Source organism: Apis florea, unplaced genomic scaffold, assembly GCF_048593485.1.
Source record: "Apis florea isolate Af1SG1 unplaced genomic scaffold, ASM4859348v1 contig_3036_pilon, whole genome shotgun sequence".
In the NCBI taxonomy this organism is placed as follows: Eukaryota; Metazoa; Arthropoda; class Insecta; order Hymenoptera; family Apidae; genus Apis; species Apis florea.
Window position 1 is genome coordinate 500,238 of NW_028256694.1, and position 17,217 is coordinate 517,454.

The window sequence follows — 17,217 nt, forward strand, 5'->3', positions numbered from 1 at the left end:
CGAGCGTGTAGCAACACGGGATAATTAGATGGAAGCAGCGCGCTCCTCCACAATTTCCAAAAAATTCAAGAATTTTCTACTCGCGAAAACGATCACGAGTTAAAACGTGAAAATCTCGAACGGTCACGCGATAATTCGCCATCCTGTTACAGTCAGTTTAACCCCCTTTTCACCCCCTCCTTCCTTCTCTCCTTTCCTTTTAACGCGAGAATGCGTTGAAGATGATGATTTCGTTTCGTTTCGTAATTCGATTCCTCCAGAAGAGACGAAATTTCTCGATTGAGGGGAGGATCCCCTGCGTGAGGAGGGGGAGGATCTTCTCGAATTTTATATATTACACGATATATTTCACTCGGTTCGATCGACGCCTCGTTTACCAATCTGTGATTAATAATGCTAAGAGCAATGTTATTCATTACTTAGTGTTATTTAAATGATAATTTTAATTCTTGTTAAGATAAGGTGAAGAGTTAGGTGTGAGTATTGGGTGCTAGCGTGATACAGAATTGTTAAACTTTTTCGTTATTGTCTTTTTTCGTTTAGCTCGATGAAATAGGGCAGAAAACGGTTGCAATACGAGTCGAAATATAAGAAATAAATGTGATACAGTCATTTGCTTGACGCGATACACCTCTTGTGGACAATAATTCTTTTGCTTTTGTATATGTACAAATAACAGTTTCAAAATTATTTTAATAATTAACAACAACTTTAATAGAAATTACAATCGTCTGAATGTATCTTTGTTCCAAGCAATTGTAATGATATTATATCGTAAAAATAAATGTAAAGTATGTTATAAACAAAAAATTTAATCATAAGAAATGAATCAATATGTAATAGGAAAATATTCTAAAAATTAATAAATCCTGCATGGTTTAGACGCTTCTTATTGATACAAACACGTCACTGGATTGCTTCCATGTAAATGTTTCGTATCGCATTTTGTTCATTTAAAAGATAAAATTATTAAATCTTCTACTTCAACGTAGATTATTTAGATCACGATTGAAAAAAATTCGTTCTCACTCGTGCTATCTTCATCACGAGTCACACTCGTTATAGCAAGGGGTTAAAATTTATCTCTTCTTCTCCTTCTATAAATTCAATCGTTCTTCGAGTTAGGATACTTCTCTTAGTTTGTTAAATTACGCGGATAATTTAAATGCAAATTGTAAAAAAAAGAGAGAGTACGTACCGCGAAATATTAAAGCGAAATTATCGACAATCAATCCCGCAACTGTGCCATGCCCATAATACAAACCGCACTGTTAATAGGCTGTGATGAACCAGGTTACATAGTTATACCAAGTGACATGATTTGATGGATCATATCGGATATTCAGTTTATGAAACTGAAGAACAGATATGGCCATCGATAAACAAGAAAGATTCTCAAACATGTTTGAGAAGGCGACGAAAAAGTCGTTTTAAATCGAAATTCATTCGCTTTCTGATAGTTTAAAAATTCTTTTCCCTTAAATTTCGTTGCTTCAAAAATTATTCCACGAATATATCGACAGCCTTTCAAATAATTGCAACAAGTTATAATAAGCACAGAACTTGCATACAGAACAATAACACGTATGAATTTAAAACGGATGCAATTATTACTCAAAAAAAAAAAAAAAATATTTGCTATTCAAATGTCTTAAAAGCAAAATTTATCCATCAGTTTGGGATAAATATAAATAGTCTGATGAATATTAAATACACGTATGTAAAACATGGATATACGCTTCACATAATTTCATAATTCGCAAAACGAATTGTTTGAAAGGATGGAAAAAAACTGTGTACAGTTTTATCGAAGAACTTTTTTTTATCAAAATCATATTTTGAAAACGAGAAAGAAACGAGGGAATAATGAGAAAGATTTGGCGAGTGAGAAGGGAATGTTGGAGAAGAGAAGGAGGAAAAGCAGCGTGCCTAAGAAAGTAGGATTTTTCGAGGCTAGATCGTTCAAGGAGATTGGCGGCGTCTGACAAAGCCGGTACGTGACTACTTTTGCCCAAGAAACTTTCCCTTGCATCTTTGCCCACCCAACACGACATCGCGTGTACCTCTTTCCACTCCTCTCTCTCTCTCTCTCTCTCTTTCTCTCTCTCTCTTTCCTTCCAACTCCGCCTCCTCGCGCTCTTTGTTTCGCACACAGCTCAAGATAAGAACGGTACCAAGGTCCTGCTCTAAATAGTGAACGGTACCTGACCTTTCGACCTCGACCCTCGTCGCCATCGATGCGACGAATCGAATCTCCAGGACGTTCCTCGAAGCGATCTTTAACGACTTCTTTATCACGTAACACATAGCTCGTCTACCAAGTGAATACCAAGGGGGAAAGAAAGGGAAACGAAAATAAATTTTCTCCGATTCCGTGGAAAGTTTGTTAACTTTTAATATACGTCCAATTATATTAAACTGGTATGTTCAGTGGAAGTATATCGATGAAAGTATATTCAGAACGTAAATAATTGAAGTGGAAATGTTAAAAAGATACGAATGAATTTAATTTGGCTCGAAACAATTTTTTTATTTTTATTTTAGTAATGTTTTTTTTTTTGTAAAAGAAATGAATAAATAATTAGGGAAAGGAAATTGACTCGTAGAAGAAACAAAGAATTTTTTTTAAGTTTTTGTATTTATTAGTTAAAGTTGGAAACAAGTGAAATATCCTATAATTCGGTAGAAAAATGTATGACTTGTATGAACAATATATTTTTCAAACACGTTTATAATCGTGTGAAGATTTGTGAGAAATGTTTGAATTGAGGAATGAAGATATTGTTACAGGATGTTTAAATACACTTTACGCAATAAAGTGACGCGGAGATTATTCTTTCGAGAACGCATCACGATGAATTACTTGAAATTTTGAAAGTTTGTAAGACTGTGTATAAAAGTTTCTTTCATAACGAATAACTCCTTGAACAAAAGTAACACCACACATCGTGGCGAATAATTTATAAATTGTTTGCTCCATTAAAAGATATAAGATATACGGAAAATAAATGCAACTAAAACTATTATTATCTATTATTAAAATACGAATGATAAAATATTAAAAAAAAGAAAAAAAAAAGAAAAAAGAAATGTGTGACACTTTTCGTACGTACTTTAAATTGGCCTACTTTTTATTTCCATTCGTGCATTAAATCTCCACTACGCCACGAATATAAAACGCCTTGAAAAATGTCCCGCTCTTTCTGTTTCCCTCCTCGCGTTTGTTTTCCTTCCTCCAAAGTTATAAATACGATATTTTTTCTCTCTCTCTTTTCCTTTTCCGTCCCGATCCGAATCTAAACTGGCGAAGGTGGCGCGAGAGACGAGGAATAAAACGCGTGCCAACAACAAGGTATCGGAGTTAACGTTCAACTTTAAAACACTTCGCCGTGAGTATCACTCGAAGGATCTTATTAGCAGAAGGTCGTGCTAAAGTGCCACTATTTAGTGAACCTATGCAATTTCGTGCACCGGAATATAGAGTCTCCAATTTAAGGTTACGTTGCAACTGCGGCTCTCAACTTTCCACCCTTTCATCCGCGACCCCTTACCTGGCGAATTTTCACATTGTTCAGCGTTCAACGATAAGTCGTAAACCTGTCCCCAGTTTTTTTCCCAACGATGATTATCCTGGCCCAGTTTGGTGCAACGACACGGAAAAAGATAATATTGAAATTATTACAATGAACGAACGGATGAAGAAGGGATTAAGTTATATCTTTTCGACGGTATAACGATGTTGTAGTAAATAGTTCATTAGAAATAGTGATGATGGTAGAGATGGATTAATGGAAGTGTAGATAGAAGAATTATTTATTTGCCCAACTTTTGTGTGACTTTTGACGTATATTCGTAGAATGGTGTAATGGAAGATTTTAAGTCGTTTTATAAGTCGACTAAATCCAGAGCTCCAGAAGTGAGCGTTGGATTGGAGTTGCAATCGAACCTTGAGTTGCAACGATGTTAATGTTAAGAATAATAAAATTTATTGACGATTAATATTGTTATGCTGAGATACTGTGTGACGATAATCGTAGAGAAAATTTAAATAATTTTCCTGCAAAGTTCTTGCTTCGTATCCCGAAAATCTGTTTCGGCATTCAGTCGAGATAGAGATCGACTTGCTCGATGATATAATTAAATGCAGTTTCAATTATTAAGTAAAAGTAGAGTTGGTGGCCTCGTTTCCGAAGCAATTCAACGTCAAAGAAGTTCTCAAATTCAATACTTACACGAATCGTTTGTCATAAGATAAAAGAGAATGTAAGAAGTGCATTAAGATTTCATTCAGGAGTTCTAATGTCTGAAACTAGAAAGTTATTTTAATTTCGTAAAAAAAAAAAAGGAAAAAGAAATAACATCAACGATATTCTTCATCTTTCTAACTTAGAAAAATGAAATTTTAAGTAATAAAATAGTTTGTTGAAAATCTTTCACTACTAAAAACGGCGATATAAGATGACGCAGAATAATGACACTTTTAATGAACCAACAATTAAATCCACAAACTTTCTTTCTTAATCATCATCAGCAAAGTTATCTTAACTTTCTTTTATATTGAATTAATCAAATTTTATTATCTATCTTACATATAGAAGAATACATGGAATTGCATGATAAATTAGGCCCAACATCTTATCTTATTCGTGATAACAAATTCTTCTTCTTGGCTGTACATTTTCCTTCACTTTTTAATCCTCGAATCGAAGACATATCAAATCCAATGTCGACGAAAAATACGAAACAAGTAAGTTTTACTCCTTGTCGGAATAAAAATCGTCCTCGAACGCGTCTGTGATGCGCTTCGTTAAAGCGACTTCGTTGCTCTGGGAAGCAGATAACTTTGAAGCAACATCGCGGATGTTTCTGGACTTCTGATAAACGAGATTAAGACGAATCTCCGGGAACAAGTTGCAACACTAGTCCCGTTCTCCATCGACCATATTCCATGTAACTGCAAACAATCGTGGCAAAGACAAATTAAATTTGACCGAACATTCTGTACTTGGCTTTTCCTTCACATTTGATTATTATTTAATTTATAATTAGACTGACTATTCTCCAAGGAATTTCAAGATAATTTATGGATATGAAAACTTCGATGACGAACACATTCATCATGGGAGATTTATTATATAGTTTGAAACTGTTATTTTTATTTTGACATGATTATCAAGAATATGGATATCACAACGGAACGGAAACGCTTTTCAAAATGTTTAAGTAAGAATTACTTAATTTAAGAAGTGGAACAAGAGAGAGTCAAAATGAAGATAATCTTTTAAAATGAAATAACGATATAAGATAACGATTGTTCATTCTTTTGCAAAAAATTTTTATGAAAATAATATGATTAAATATTAATTAAAAATATCTATCCTCTTAATATTTCGGTAATTTATAAATAATTTTTAATAAGAAATTATACATGGAAAATGAAAGGAATAAGGATCTTTTAAAATTTCGAATTTTTAAAAAAAAATTCGTTCAACTATTTACTATACTACTAATATAAATAATAAAATAATATTAGTATATTTACTATATGCTAATATAAAAAGATAAAAAAAATATTATATTAGATTAAAACACTACATATTAATTTAGTATTGATAATTTTATTCTTGTTACATTCTTGTTGAACCTATATTATTGATATAAAAATTTATATAAAAAATAGAAATAAAATTTTATTCAATGTACATATTAACGCCGCAATCAATAAAAAAATACGATTCTGTTTTATGAAAAAAAATATTTTGTTTTTATACATTTTTTTAAAAATTACAATATAATACAATTATTTTTTTTTTTTTTAATAAAAAATATTACAGAAAATATTTATAATATACTGAAAAATAGAAAATAAAAAATTATATAATTCTATATATTTCAATTCACGTAATTTTTCTCAATTATAAATATCTTTTTTACGAAAAGTTTATATATTATATTTGATAAAGTTTCTAATCATCATATCTGTCAAAATTTTTATTTTCATTTAAACAAATTTATATGATATTTTGATCTTATATTCTATAATTTTTAATTCCATGAGATGAAATATTTTTATAAATATTTCATAAATAATTTTATAAATATTTAGTTATATTTAGACCGCTGATTGCAGCGTTAGACTGTAATTTAATGATAAAGCAATAATTTAACAAGTACACACACAAGCACAAAATATTAGGCGCATATTTTGCATTAATATTAAATGCAATCTATAAAAATAATTACTAAATTTACTATGATCTTACATATTAAATAAATATTTATATTATTGAATCTAAAATAAATTTATCGTATCGTTTGAGACATATGTAATGGCGTTAACATTCGATTAAATTCAGCATTTTTAAAATTTGCGCCACGCAAATTTGCATCATGTAAATCGGATCCTGATAAATCACAGCACTGAAATATATATTAATATACATTTTCAAAATAAGCACAAATATATATTTCAAGAGAAATAATTATTAAGGAATAGTACCTCTAAATCTGCACCAGCTAACACAGCTGATCTAAGATCACAATTTCTTAAAATAGCATTTTTTAATGTTGCTACTCTAAGATTTACAGCAGACATAATACTGCCTTCAAGATTGGCACCTTTAAGATTCACACCTTCCATATTAGCAGGTACACCCGAAGGATCTTCAAAATTACATGAACGAAGATTGGCAGCAGCTAGATTTGCACATAGCATTCTTACACAACTTAACACAGCACCTTGTAAATTTGCATGAGATAAATCGGCTCGTTCAAAGCAACAACCTGATAAATTTGAACCTGCCAAACTACAGCCACGCATAATTGCATACTAAAATATTATTTTAAATTTATTATTTTCTAATTATATTTATTAATTATTTATATGAACATTATTAAATTCTTTTTTATAACTAATATTTATTTTTAATATCAATGTAACTCTAATCACCTTAAAATTTATATTTCTGAGATCTAATTGTGATAAATCAGCACCAACAAAATTACCACCTTGAAATCTAAGTTCTGATGTTGTAGGTGTTGACATAATTGCTTTAAGTACATCTTTACGAGTTAAAGATACTAAACCACTTCTTTGAAGCTCCTCTTCATCTGCCATTTCAGTCAATATATTAATAGCACCTTCTATCCCATAAAAGCGTGCTTCTGCCAAAACACCTAATAAATTAATTTTTATCTAATTAATTTATTACATTTATAATAGAATGAGATATAAATAAAATAAAAAGAAATTAATAATTAAAGACAATTTGTGACAATTCGATAAACAATTTAAATCAAAAAATTTCATATAATTGATAAAATAAATTATAAAATTTGTAATAAACATACCTGCTGCGTTCACATTAGTATCAAGTATTATTTGTCCATGTCTTAAATAATTTAATAATGGTTCAAAATATGTAGGACTTCTATCAATTAGAAATGCACCATTTTTATCTTGTCGGCTAGGTAAGATCCTTTGTTCAGTGCCTGTAGTGTCTGTAAACATTCTGTGTTTTCATATTATAAGTATGTGCAAAAGTAAGTTTTAACTAAAAATTAACAAAAATATATCAGTCTTTTCATTTTTTTAACTATGATTAAACCATAAATGATAAATCAATTGAATATGTTTGCTTACCTGGCCAACATACTCATTGGTTCCTTTTTCGTTAAAGTATCTCTGGTTGTTGTAAAATATTTTCCACCAACATTCAGTGTAATCCATTCTGAATATGTATTTAATTGACTTGGAATACAAAGCTTATCCTTTGAAATAAAATCTTCTCCACATGAAACATACAAAACATCATCATCCCTGTAAATAATTTATTTCAATAATTTATATGTACTAAAAAAATATGAACTGATCATCATTAGTATATTAATTATTTTACCTGACTAGATTAATATCATCAATTTCTCCACCTTGAATATTAAATATTCTTTTGGCAACAATATTAAATTTTGTGCTAGCTGCTGTTAATAATTCATCTAGTGAATTGGTTACCATAAATACCTAAAACAAATAAACATCAAATTATATATATATAATTATATATATAATTTTTATATATAAAATATTTATTATAATTTCTTAAAATAATCACCTGAATAAATTTTGATTGGAAAACTTAGTTGTTACATACAACAAAATGTGTAAAAAATAAGAAAATATCTAAATTATATAAATTTTTAGATTTTTGAATTATATTCCTTTGTAAAACTTAATAAATCTTCTGTGAATACAAATTTTACATTTATAACTTAACAATATTATAAAATAATAATTTTAATTATTAGTAATTTTTTACTAATAATTATTAATAATATAGTTATACAAAAAATTTTAATTAATTATATAAAAAATTATTAATAATTTAGTAATAAATTTTAATATGATAATTTAGAAATGGGCAATTTATTATAAATGTTGTATAAATTTCTTATAAAAAGTTAAATATAATAAATTTTTTTTAAATATTCAATATATATTAAATAGTATTTATATATTGTAAAAATTGTTATTCATTCATTATTAAAATTTTTATTTAAATATTAATTTGTAATATATAAATGTCATGAAACACTATTTTACTTATATTAAATATATTATATTATATTAATTAAAATTTATTAATTATAATATATTTATTATATATTATATATATATATATTAAATATATCTTTTTTAATATAAGAAATATAAGAAAAAATAAACAAAAACAGATATAAATATTCCATAATATAATATAAATATCAACAAATACCAAAAATAAATATTATATATTGTTTTCAAAAAAATTAACTTGAAGTATTTAATTGATATGTATATATTTAATTATGTTTTAACTTAAATATTGTTATATGTATTAATATGTAGCATTTAAAAGTAAATTATTATATATAAACTGTTTATATTTATATTTATAAAGATTATTATAAATATTTTGCTATATATTTTTTTCTATATATTCCATTAAATATATTTTTCATGTTAAATTTGTTTTATTATACAAAAACAAAATATATTGTGTAGACATATCCATTTTATTTATTTGAAATATAATTAAATGTATAATTAAATATAGTTTATATTAAATAAATATTTATATTTTATATATAAATATATATTTATAATAAATAATATATATATATATATATATATATATATATATATATATATTTATAAAAATTAATTTTTTTAAAAACAAATGTATTGCATGAAAAAATTCTATTCTAATTTTTTTCCTAGTTTTCCACGTAATATCAATCCCCATTCATTATAGCATTAGTTACATGACATTATATATTTTAAGTAAAATATTAATTTACACATTTAAATAAAAATATACTACTAAAAATAAAATATTTTATTTTTAAAAATATTAAAAAAAGTATCTGCAGAAGTATTAAATATTAAAAATATTCTATATGACTATCTACATATCTATAAATAAAAAAAATAATCGTAAAATACTACATATTTTTTTAAATATTGTTTATATCAAAAATGCAAATACAGTTCAAACAAATTTTTTTTATAAGTTTATATATCATATCCATATAAATATTATATATATTATATTATATGTATATTTATATAATATAATATAGTTGTGATATAAAATAAAAATTGAAAAATTATAATGTTTAGGAATTCAATAAAAATGAAAAAATAAAACGTGAAGCAAAATTTATTATACATATGAATAAAATCGCAGCCACCTTGCCATTTGAAATATTGGTGCCATTGACAAAAAGCGTTATTCTCTTCATAATTAGAAAGTTATAAACCTCTATACGTAATAAAAAAAAAATGGTATTAATTAGTAATAACCAGACAAAATAGAATCACAAACAAGTTGCATTTGACATAGAATAACTTTACATAAGATCAGAAGTATAAATTTTTTAGATGTGTTTATTATCATACACTGAACTACACTTCTTATTGAGAAACGCCTTAAATCTAAAATTTTTATTCATTAATATATGTTTTATAAATAATATATATATATATATAAAAAATTGTAAATTAAATAAAAAATATTAAATAGTAGAAAATTTTAAATACTTTATTTTCTTTTTTTCCTATTAACTATTCAGATAAAATTCTAAAAATGCACCTTTTATTTTTGCATATTTATCGTAAAATATATTACTGACTTCCACATCTATATTATACCATAATATTTGTGATGTAAGTAAAGTTAGGAAGATTGGTACCACTGATTATTATTCATTTACTCACACAAATATAACATTTAACCTAGACGTAAAGCCAAAGAGTATGGCTGCGTACTGTTTCATGGAATGATTTCGTTAGTGAAAATGAATAATTATTTAATGTTCAAGTGAATTATAATCATTTTGAATATTTTATTCATCATGGAATTAAGTTTACCCAACACGTTATTAGCAGGTGATCCACGATTAATAGATCACATTGTAGGAGAAGTTAAATCTCAAGGAATTTTTGATCAATTTCGTAAAGAATGTATTGCTGATGTTGATACAAAAGTATGTAACATATATTTAATATTTTTAAATAATTACAATAAAATTATTCATATAATCATTTTAAACAATGTTATAGAATAATGATTAAAATATAATATATTTATGTTTAATATAATTATGCTTTTCAAATACTACATTTATGTATAGAAGTTTTTTATGATTATAAATAATATTTATTATTCATAATAATTTTTATCATTCTAATTACAGCCAGCATACCAAAATTTGCGTACAAGAGTTGAAGGATCTGTAAATTCTTTTCTTAGCAAACAATCATGGAAACCAGATCTAAACAAAAATCAATTGAGAGAAACATTACGAAAACATATACATGAAGCTCCTTATTTAGATGCTGGTGTAGAACGCATAGTAGATCAAGTAGTAAATCCAAAAGTGTATTCAGTTTTCATGCCTCAAATTGAAGATGTAGTATATAAATTTTTAGGAATAGAAAGACCTAAAGCAAAAGAAAAAAATGGTGCATGTGGCCTTAAAGATTTATTACCCAAAGATTTAGATCCTGTTTCACCAGAGTCTGACAAAAATAGTTTAAAGGATGTATCTTTGGAATCTATGGATGCAATGGAAGATTTAGAAATAAAGAAAGATGTAAAATTAATTAATGAACAAAAATCACATGAGGAAGAAATTTCTTATGAAAAAAATAAAGATAACATATCTGAGAATGGACATATTTCTTCAGATGAAAAAGTATTAGATGAAAGTGATAAAACTTTTAATAAGACTGGTAGTATTTTAAATTTAAATATATCTGGAAAATCAGATGATAAAACAGAAGAAGATGAAGAAGATAGTCCTACTTTTGAACCAATTGATATTATGAATTTAAATGAATCTAACAATTCTAATGATTCTCATTTATCAGGTATATCAGAATTAACTAGTCATAGATCTAGAAGTCCTGATTTCTGTAATGAACTATCAAGAGATAATTTTGATTATAGTAATCAAGATTCACAATTAAGTAAAGTTTCTTCTGATTCTCGTTTATCAATTGTAACTGATTTTGGATCTTCTAATCATGCATCAACACCAATACATGAAGCATTGAAAGATGAAATAAATAAAGATAAATGTGATGTTAAAAATATTAAAGACAATTTTAAAACTGTCAAAGAATATGAATCTAATAAAAATAAAAATAATAAAAATATTTTTGAATTGAATAAAAATAAAGATGTACAAGATATTAAAGATTCTAAAAATATTAAAAACAATTTATCTTCTAAAGAAAACTGTCGTGATGCTACAAATAACAGCATAAAAGATAAGTATGAACATAAAAGTAATAAAGATAGAAGCAGAGATGTTGAATCTAAATCAAAATCAAAAGATAAAAATCATATAAAAGAAGGAAAACATCATAGGGATAGAAGTAATGATAAAAAAAGAGAAAGGAATCATAGTGGATCAAAATATGATAAATATGATAAAAGTAAAACTAAAGATAAAAGTGATCAACTAAAAGAAAATACAGATAAAATTAAAGATATAGAAAAAGATAATTACAATAAAATAAAGGAAGATAAAATAAAAGAAACGGATAAGAAAGATAATATCAGTAAAGAGGGAAAAGATCTAAAAGATCTTTATAAAGAAAAAATTAGAGAGCTCAGAGAAAAAAAAGAATTAACAGAAAAGGAAAAATTAAATAAAGACAATAAAGAATCAAAATCAAACAAAGAAAATAAAGATAAAAAAGATTCTCCAAAAGATAAAAAATCTTATAAAAAAGATAATAAAAGTTCTTCCAAAAACTCTTCATCAAGTTCTCATGAAATTAAAACTATTAAAATATCTGAAAAAATTATTGAGGGAAAAGAAAGAAAAAATGAATCAAAGGACAAAGATAAAAATAAGCGAGATGAAAAACGAACTTCTAAGGAACATATAAAATCTAAAAATCATGTCAGTATGAAAATGGATTCAACAGAAAAATTAGATAAACAAGATATAAAGAAATTTATAAAAAATGAAAAAGAAGAAAAAATTGACAAATCTGAAACAAAAAAAGATATTAAGACAAATAATGAAAAGTTAAACAATAAAAAAGATGCAAAAAATTACATGCAAAATAAAAGCTCAACACGAAATGAGAAATTGGATAGCAAAAAAGAAAGTAAAAATGATTCACAGCACAAAGATAAAAAACGAAAAGAAGAAAAGAAGTCCAAATCAAAAGATGATCATTCTAGTTTAAGAAGAAATTCTAATGATCGTCGTTCTACAGATAGGGATGGTTCAAATGGATCCAGTAGTAAAAACTCACAATCTAGCAATTCTGGATCTAATATTGCTAATAGTAAATCAAATACATCAACTTTTTCTAAAGAAACAAATCATATAAGTAATTCTGGTAGTGAAACATCAGATAATATTGAAGAAGCACATACAAGTGATTTAAAATTATCGTCAGACCAACAAAGTTATAAATTGGACAGAATAACAGAATTACATTCAGAATACAAAACAGAGAGCATTAATAATTATGAAATGCACAGTAAACCAGAATTAGAATTTAATGATATTAATTTACCTCTGAAAAAACGAGCATTACTAGGAGAAGATAATAGCATTTCAGGAGAAATGAAAGTAAAGAAACCAAAATTTGCAAAAAATATACATGAAGCTAAAAGATTAATGAAAATTAGAAAACAAATAGAGAAACAAAAACTTAAAGAAAATAAAAAGATGGAAAAACAAAATATTCAAAAAATAGAACAATCAATACAATCAAATTCAGTAAATAATGATAATTTTGAAAGTATGCCAGATGAAGAACGTGTTCAAATAATAGAAATACCAGATGAAGAATATGAAGAACCGTATCCTGAGAAACATACTAATTTAACTTTGGAAGAAAGATCAATAATGATGTTACAAACTGAAGCTGGTACAAAAGATTTATTGGAAACACATTCTAATTTGAAATTGAAATTATCAGACATGGAACTGTGTATTAGAAAATCATTAAATGAAACATTACCTAATAAAACATTAGAAAAAGAATCTGCCCAACAATCAAGTTCCAATATTCAAACAAAACTATCTGACAATAAAGGAGTTGAAGACTTACAAAATAAAGAGTCATTGTCTTCTACAATAGAAGAAACAAGTAGCAATATAATAAAGGCAGAAAAAATAGATAATTCTGTAGAAATATATTCTGAAAAACTAATACAACAAAAAACTAGTTCATCTAAATTAGAAAAACATATAACATCTCAAGGCACAAAGTATTTTAACATTGATACTAATAAAATGGACATAAATGATAAAAACAAGCAATTAAAATCAAGTAATATAAATTTAAATGATATAACTTATTCAAATGACAATAAAAATATAGAAATTCCTTCAACATCAAAATTTAACAATGAAGATGTTTCTCAGGATAATCAAAACAATAGTCTTTCTAATTTCAATAGATGTGTAACTGACATTAAAATGACAAAAAAAGAATCGGAGGCAATAGAATTTACATCAATAGAAATTGAAGATAATGAAGATTGTCGTTACTTCAAAGCTGATAATGAAAAATCCGAAAAATTTTCTAGTTTCTTAGAATCATTAGAATTAGTGGAAAATAGTTCTTTAGAAGATATAATAGAAAGTTTAGGAGGACAAGTTGTATCTTCAATACCAAAAGCGATGGCACCACCTTTACCAAAACGTAAACATTCATCTAGCCCATTAACAGATATATTATTAAATAATTCAAATAATAACAATGATGGAGGAAGCCATAAAAAAGTTCTCAATTCACCTAATGAAGAAGCATTGAATAATATAAAAAAAAGAAAATTAATATCTAAAAAGCAAAGACTCCAACAAAACATATGTGCTCCACAAGCACTTTTAAATGGAGAAAATTTTGTTATGCCACTAAGTCCAGAAAGTGATGTATCTGCAACCAGTGAAAAAATTCCTTCTTCAAATCTAATTAAAGAAGACAAAGGGTATGTTAAATTTTTTTTTTTTTTTTTCTTTTTTTATAAATGAAAACTTGTTTTTTTATCTATTTTTCAAGAAAAAATATTCAAGATTTATGTTTTCATAAATTTTTAAATAAATTTTTTGTTTTTATAAAATACATGTAATGAATTAAAAGTATTATATTTATCAAACATTTTTTTTAAGGTCTCTATTTATGAAAAAAGTTGTCAAGTTATCCAGAAGCTATCCATATATTAAAAATCAACAAATTATATATAATACATAATATAAAAAGTTGAAAAAAAATCTACATATTTTTTGTAATATTTATAATTTTTAAACTATATATATTTTTACTGTCCATACTATAAGAACTTTATTATGTAATTGCAGCCGACATAGAAGCAGTCAACGTTATTCAAGTGATGACTTATACAAACCACGTCCACTATTTTCAAGTTCTTCTCGCAGAAGTAGGAGATCTAATCAGGTATAGCTAGTAGCTTGTAATTTAAGATGTTGAATTGTGTTTTACTTTATATAATACAAAAAAGAAATCCTAGTTGTTGATTCTAATAATATACATTTTATATCATATTTGAATCAAATATTTTTAAACTTTAAAATACTGATGTGACCAAGAAAAAATCTGTAAGTTATATATCTAATATGTTTAAAATTTAAATTTCTAAATTTTTTTATGCAAAACTTCATATAAATCAATATATATTAATATTTGTTTCAAATATATGTTATATTAGAAATAAGTTGACATTCATAATTAAATTCATAATTTTAAATTGGCTATTTATACTTATCTAAAAAAAAATATATTTAGGAATTTCTAAATGGTATAATTTAAGCAAGAATTACTTATGTAGAAATATTGAGTCTAATGCAGTATTATTAAAATACGCAATTAAAAAATATTTTTAAATAAAAATAGACATTTTTTTTTTAATAAAAATAATATACAATATTTTAAAAAATTCAGGAAAAAAAGAACACTGTGAAAAAAATCAATTGAATTGAATTGTACAGTTATTAAATTTAATTAAAATTGGTTGTAAAGTTGTATTTCTTCAAAGAACCTGTATAAATTTTGTACAAATAATGTATGTTTGAGTTAATCATTCAAACTATATTGAAGAATACATACTTAAGTAGTTCTTATTTATAAAAAAAAAAAAAAGAAAAAGGATAGTTAATATTTTTTCATATTGCTTATATGAAATTTTTTGTATAAAGCTCAACTTCTTATAAAAAATACACAAATCTGCAATTAGTGTGCAATTTTTATCAATATAAATGTACACTTTGAAAAAGTATATAAAAGTACATATTTATAGGGCTACAAATTAAAGAATTATTATATGTGCTCTATTTGACATGAATATAAGTTTTGTATATATTAACAAAAATTTTATACAAATATAATTTTTTTTTTAAGCTCTTATTCATCAAGTTTACATTATGATAAGAAATATGTGTAAAAATGTTGCAACCTGATAAGATTAAAAGGAAGGCAATTGTTACTTTTAAATAGTTATCTTATTCTAATATAAAATTTTATAAAAGTAATGTTATTTATGTTTTTTTACATACTCTACTGGCAATTTCTTTATACTTAAGTTTAACAAAATGGATAGAAATTGAAACTAATTATGTTGTGTTTAAAATAATTTTAAGCAATAATTTTCTTTTTTCTTATTTTCCTTTTATTCTTTATTTTTAATTGAACAATAACAACAAAATTGTAATACAAAAATATTATTATCTCATTTTTCATCCAAACTTTCTATCTATTTAAAAATTGTAATATTAAATTTTTATGAAAAATGTTACATTTATTAATAAGCGTATTCTTTATTATTCCATATATACATAAGTTTGTATAAATATGTACATAAAACAAGTATATTATACTTTATTACTGTGAAAATATTGTAGAATATTTTTTCCAACTTTTTAAGATATTTATTGCCATATGTAACATAGTAATTAACAATTTATAAAACTCATTACTATTATATTATAATTGCTTTAAAATAAAATGACTTTTTGTATACATGTTAAAAAGTTTATAAATATTTAAATCCTTTCTTGAATTTTAAATAATATAAATTAGTCATATTATATATATTCTTTGGTGTTTCAATTGAAAATTTTTTAAATAATTAAAACAATATATGTAAAAAAGATTTCATTTTATTTATTATAAATAATAAGATTGAAATAATAATTGTATGTACCTACATGTAAGTATTTATGTATATATAGATATTATAAATTTTTAAATCACAGATTAAATTGATGCAATAAAAACAATAGATTATTAAAATATACATTTCACATAATTATACGAAATTAACGATTAAATAATTATATTATACAGGATGTTAATATAATTATTTTATTAGGATGTTTGACATTTTGGATGTTTAATTCTAGAGGCCAAAACAAATATAAAAATTTGATTTAATTTATTTATTAAATTATAAAGAATTTAAATTTGCGTTAGATGAAGCAGCAGAAATGGAATGTAACGGTCGTGATAGAAAATAGAATTTTACTTTATTTATGAATTGTTTTATTTAACACAAAACTTAAATTATTTATAATTTAATAAATATATTTCAATTAACATTTTTTGTTATCAACTTTTCTGTTTATTTTGACCTTTAAAATCGATCCTCTAAAGATATCGCACGAATATATTAACACCTGTATATTAGA

At 25.1% G+C, this 17,217-nt stretch overlaps 2 protein-coding genes and 1 long non-coding RNA gene across 5 annotated transcripts; 2 read left to right on the plus strand and 1 right to left on the minus strand.

The window, feature by feature from the left end:
* Positions 1 to 3,962: 3,962 nt before the first annotated feature.
* Positions 3,963 to 5,755, plus strand: LOC147657636 (uncharacterized). Its single transcript, XR_015292052.1, has 2 exons — positions 3,963 to 4,747; positions 4,838 to 5,755. It is a non-coding gene; the product is annotated as an uncharacterized LOC147657636 (long non-coding RNA).
* On the minus strand, positions 5,599 to 9,921 carry LOC100872298 (BTB/POZ domain-containing protein KCTD9). 2 transcript variants are annotated; one of them, XM_003694422.3, is made up of 7 exons: positions 9,730 to 9,921; positions 7,899 to 8,020; positions 7,643 to 7,819; positions 7,351 to 7,511; positions 6,950 to 7,176; positions 6,500 to 6,829; positions 5,599 to 6,420 (listed from the first exon to the last, which is right to left on the minus strand). In XM_003694422.3, exons 1-7 carry the CDS (start codon positions 9,778 to 9,780, stop codon positions 6,304 to 6,306), a joined length of 1,185 nt encoding a protein of 394 aa, XP_003694470.2. In that variant the 5' UTR covers positions 9,781 to 9,921; the 3' UTR covers positions 5,599 to 6,303. The 2 variants fall into 2 exon arrangements, with proteins under 2 accessions (XP_003694470.2, XP_086764191.1); XM_086908065.1 differs by lacking the exon at positions 9,730 to 9,921 and adding an exon at positions 8,112 to 8,242.
* A 343-nt stretch (positions 9,922 to 10,264) lies between these two features.
* On the plus strand, positions 10,265 to 16,560 carry LOC100872180 (uncharacterized). 2 transcript variants are annotated; one of them, XM_086908066.1, is made up of 4 exons: positions 10,265 to 10,524; positions 10,735 to 14,504; positions 14,686 to 14,801; positions 14,875 to 15,937. In XM_086908066.1, exons 1-3 carry the CDS (start codon positions 10,393 to 10,395, stop codon positions 14,765 to 14,767), a joined length of 3,984 nt encoding a protein of 1,327 aa, XP_086764192.1. In that variant the 5' UTR covers positions 10,265 to 10,392; the 3' UTR covers positions 14,768 to 14,801; positions 14,875 to 15,937. The 2 variants fall into 2 exon arrangements, with proteins under 2 accessions (XP_086764192.1, XP_012343064.1); XM_012487610.2 differs by lacking the exon at positions 14,686 to 14,801 and having other exon boundaries at positions 14,875 to 16,560.
* The last annotated feature ends 657 nt before the right edge of the window (positions 16,561 to 17,217 follow it).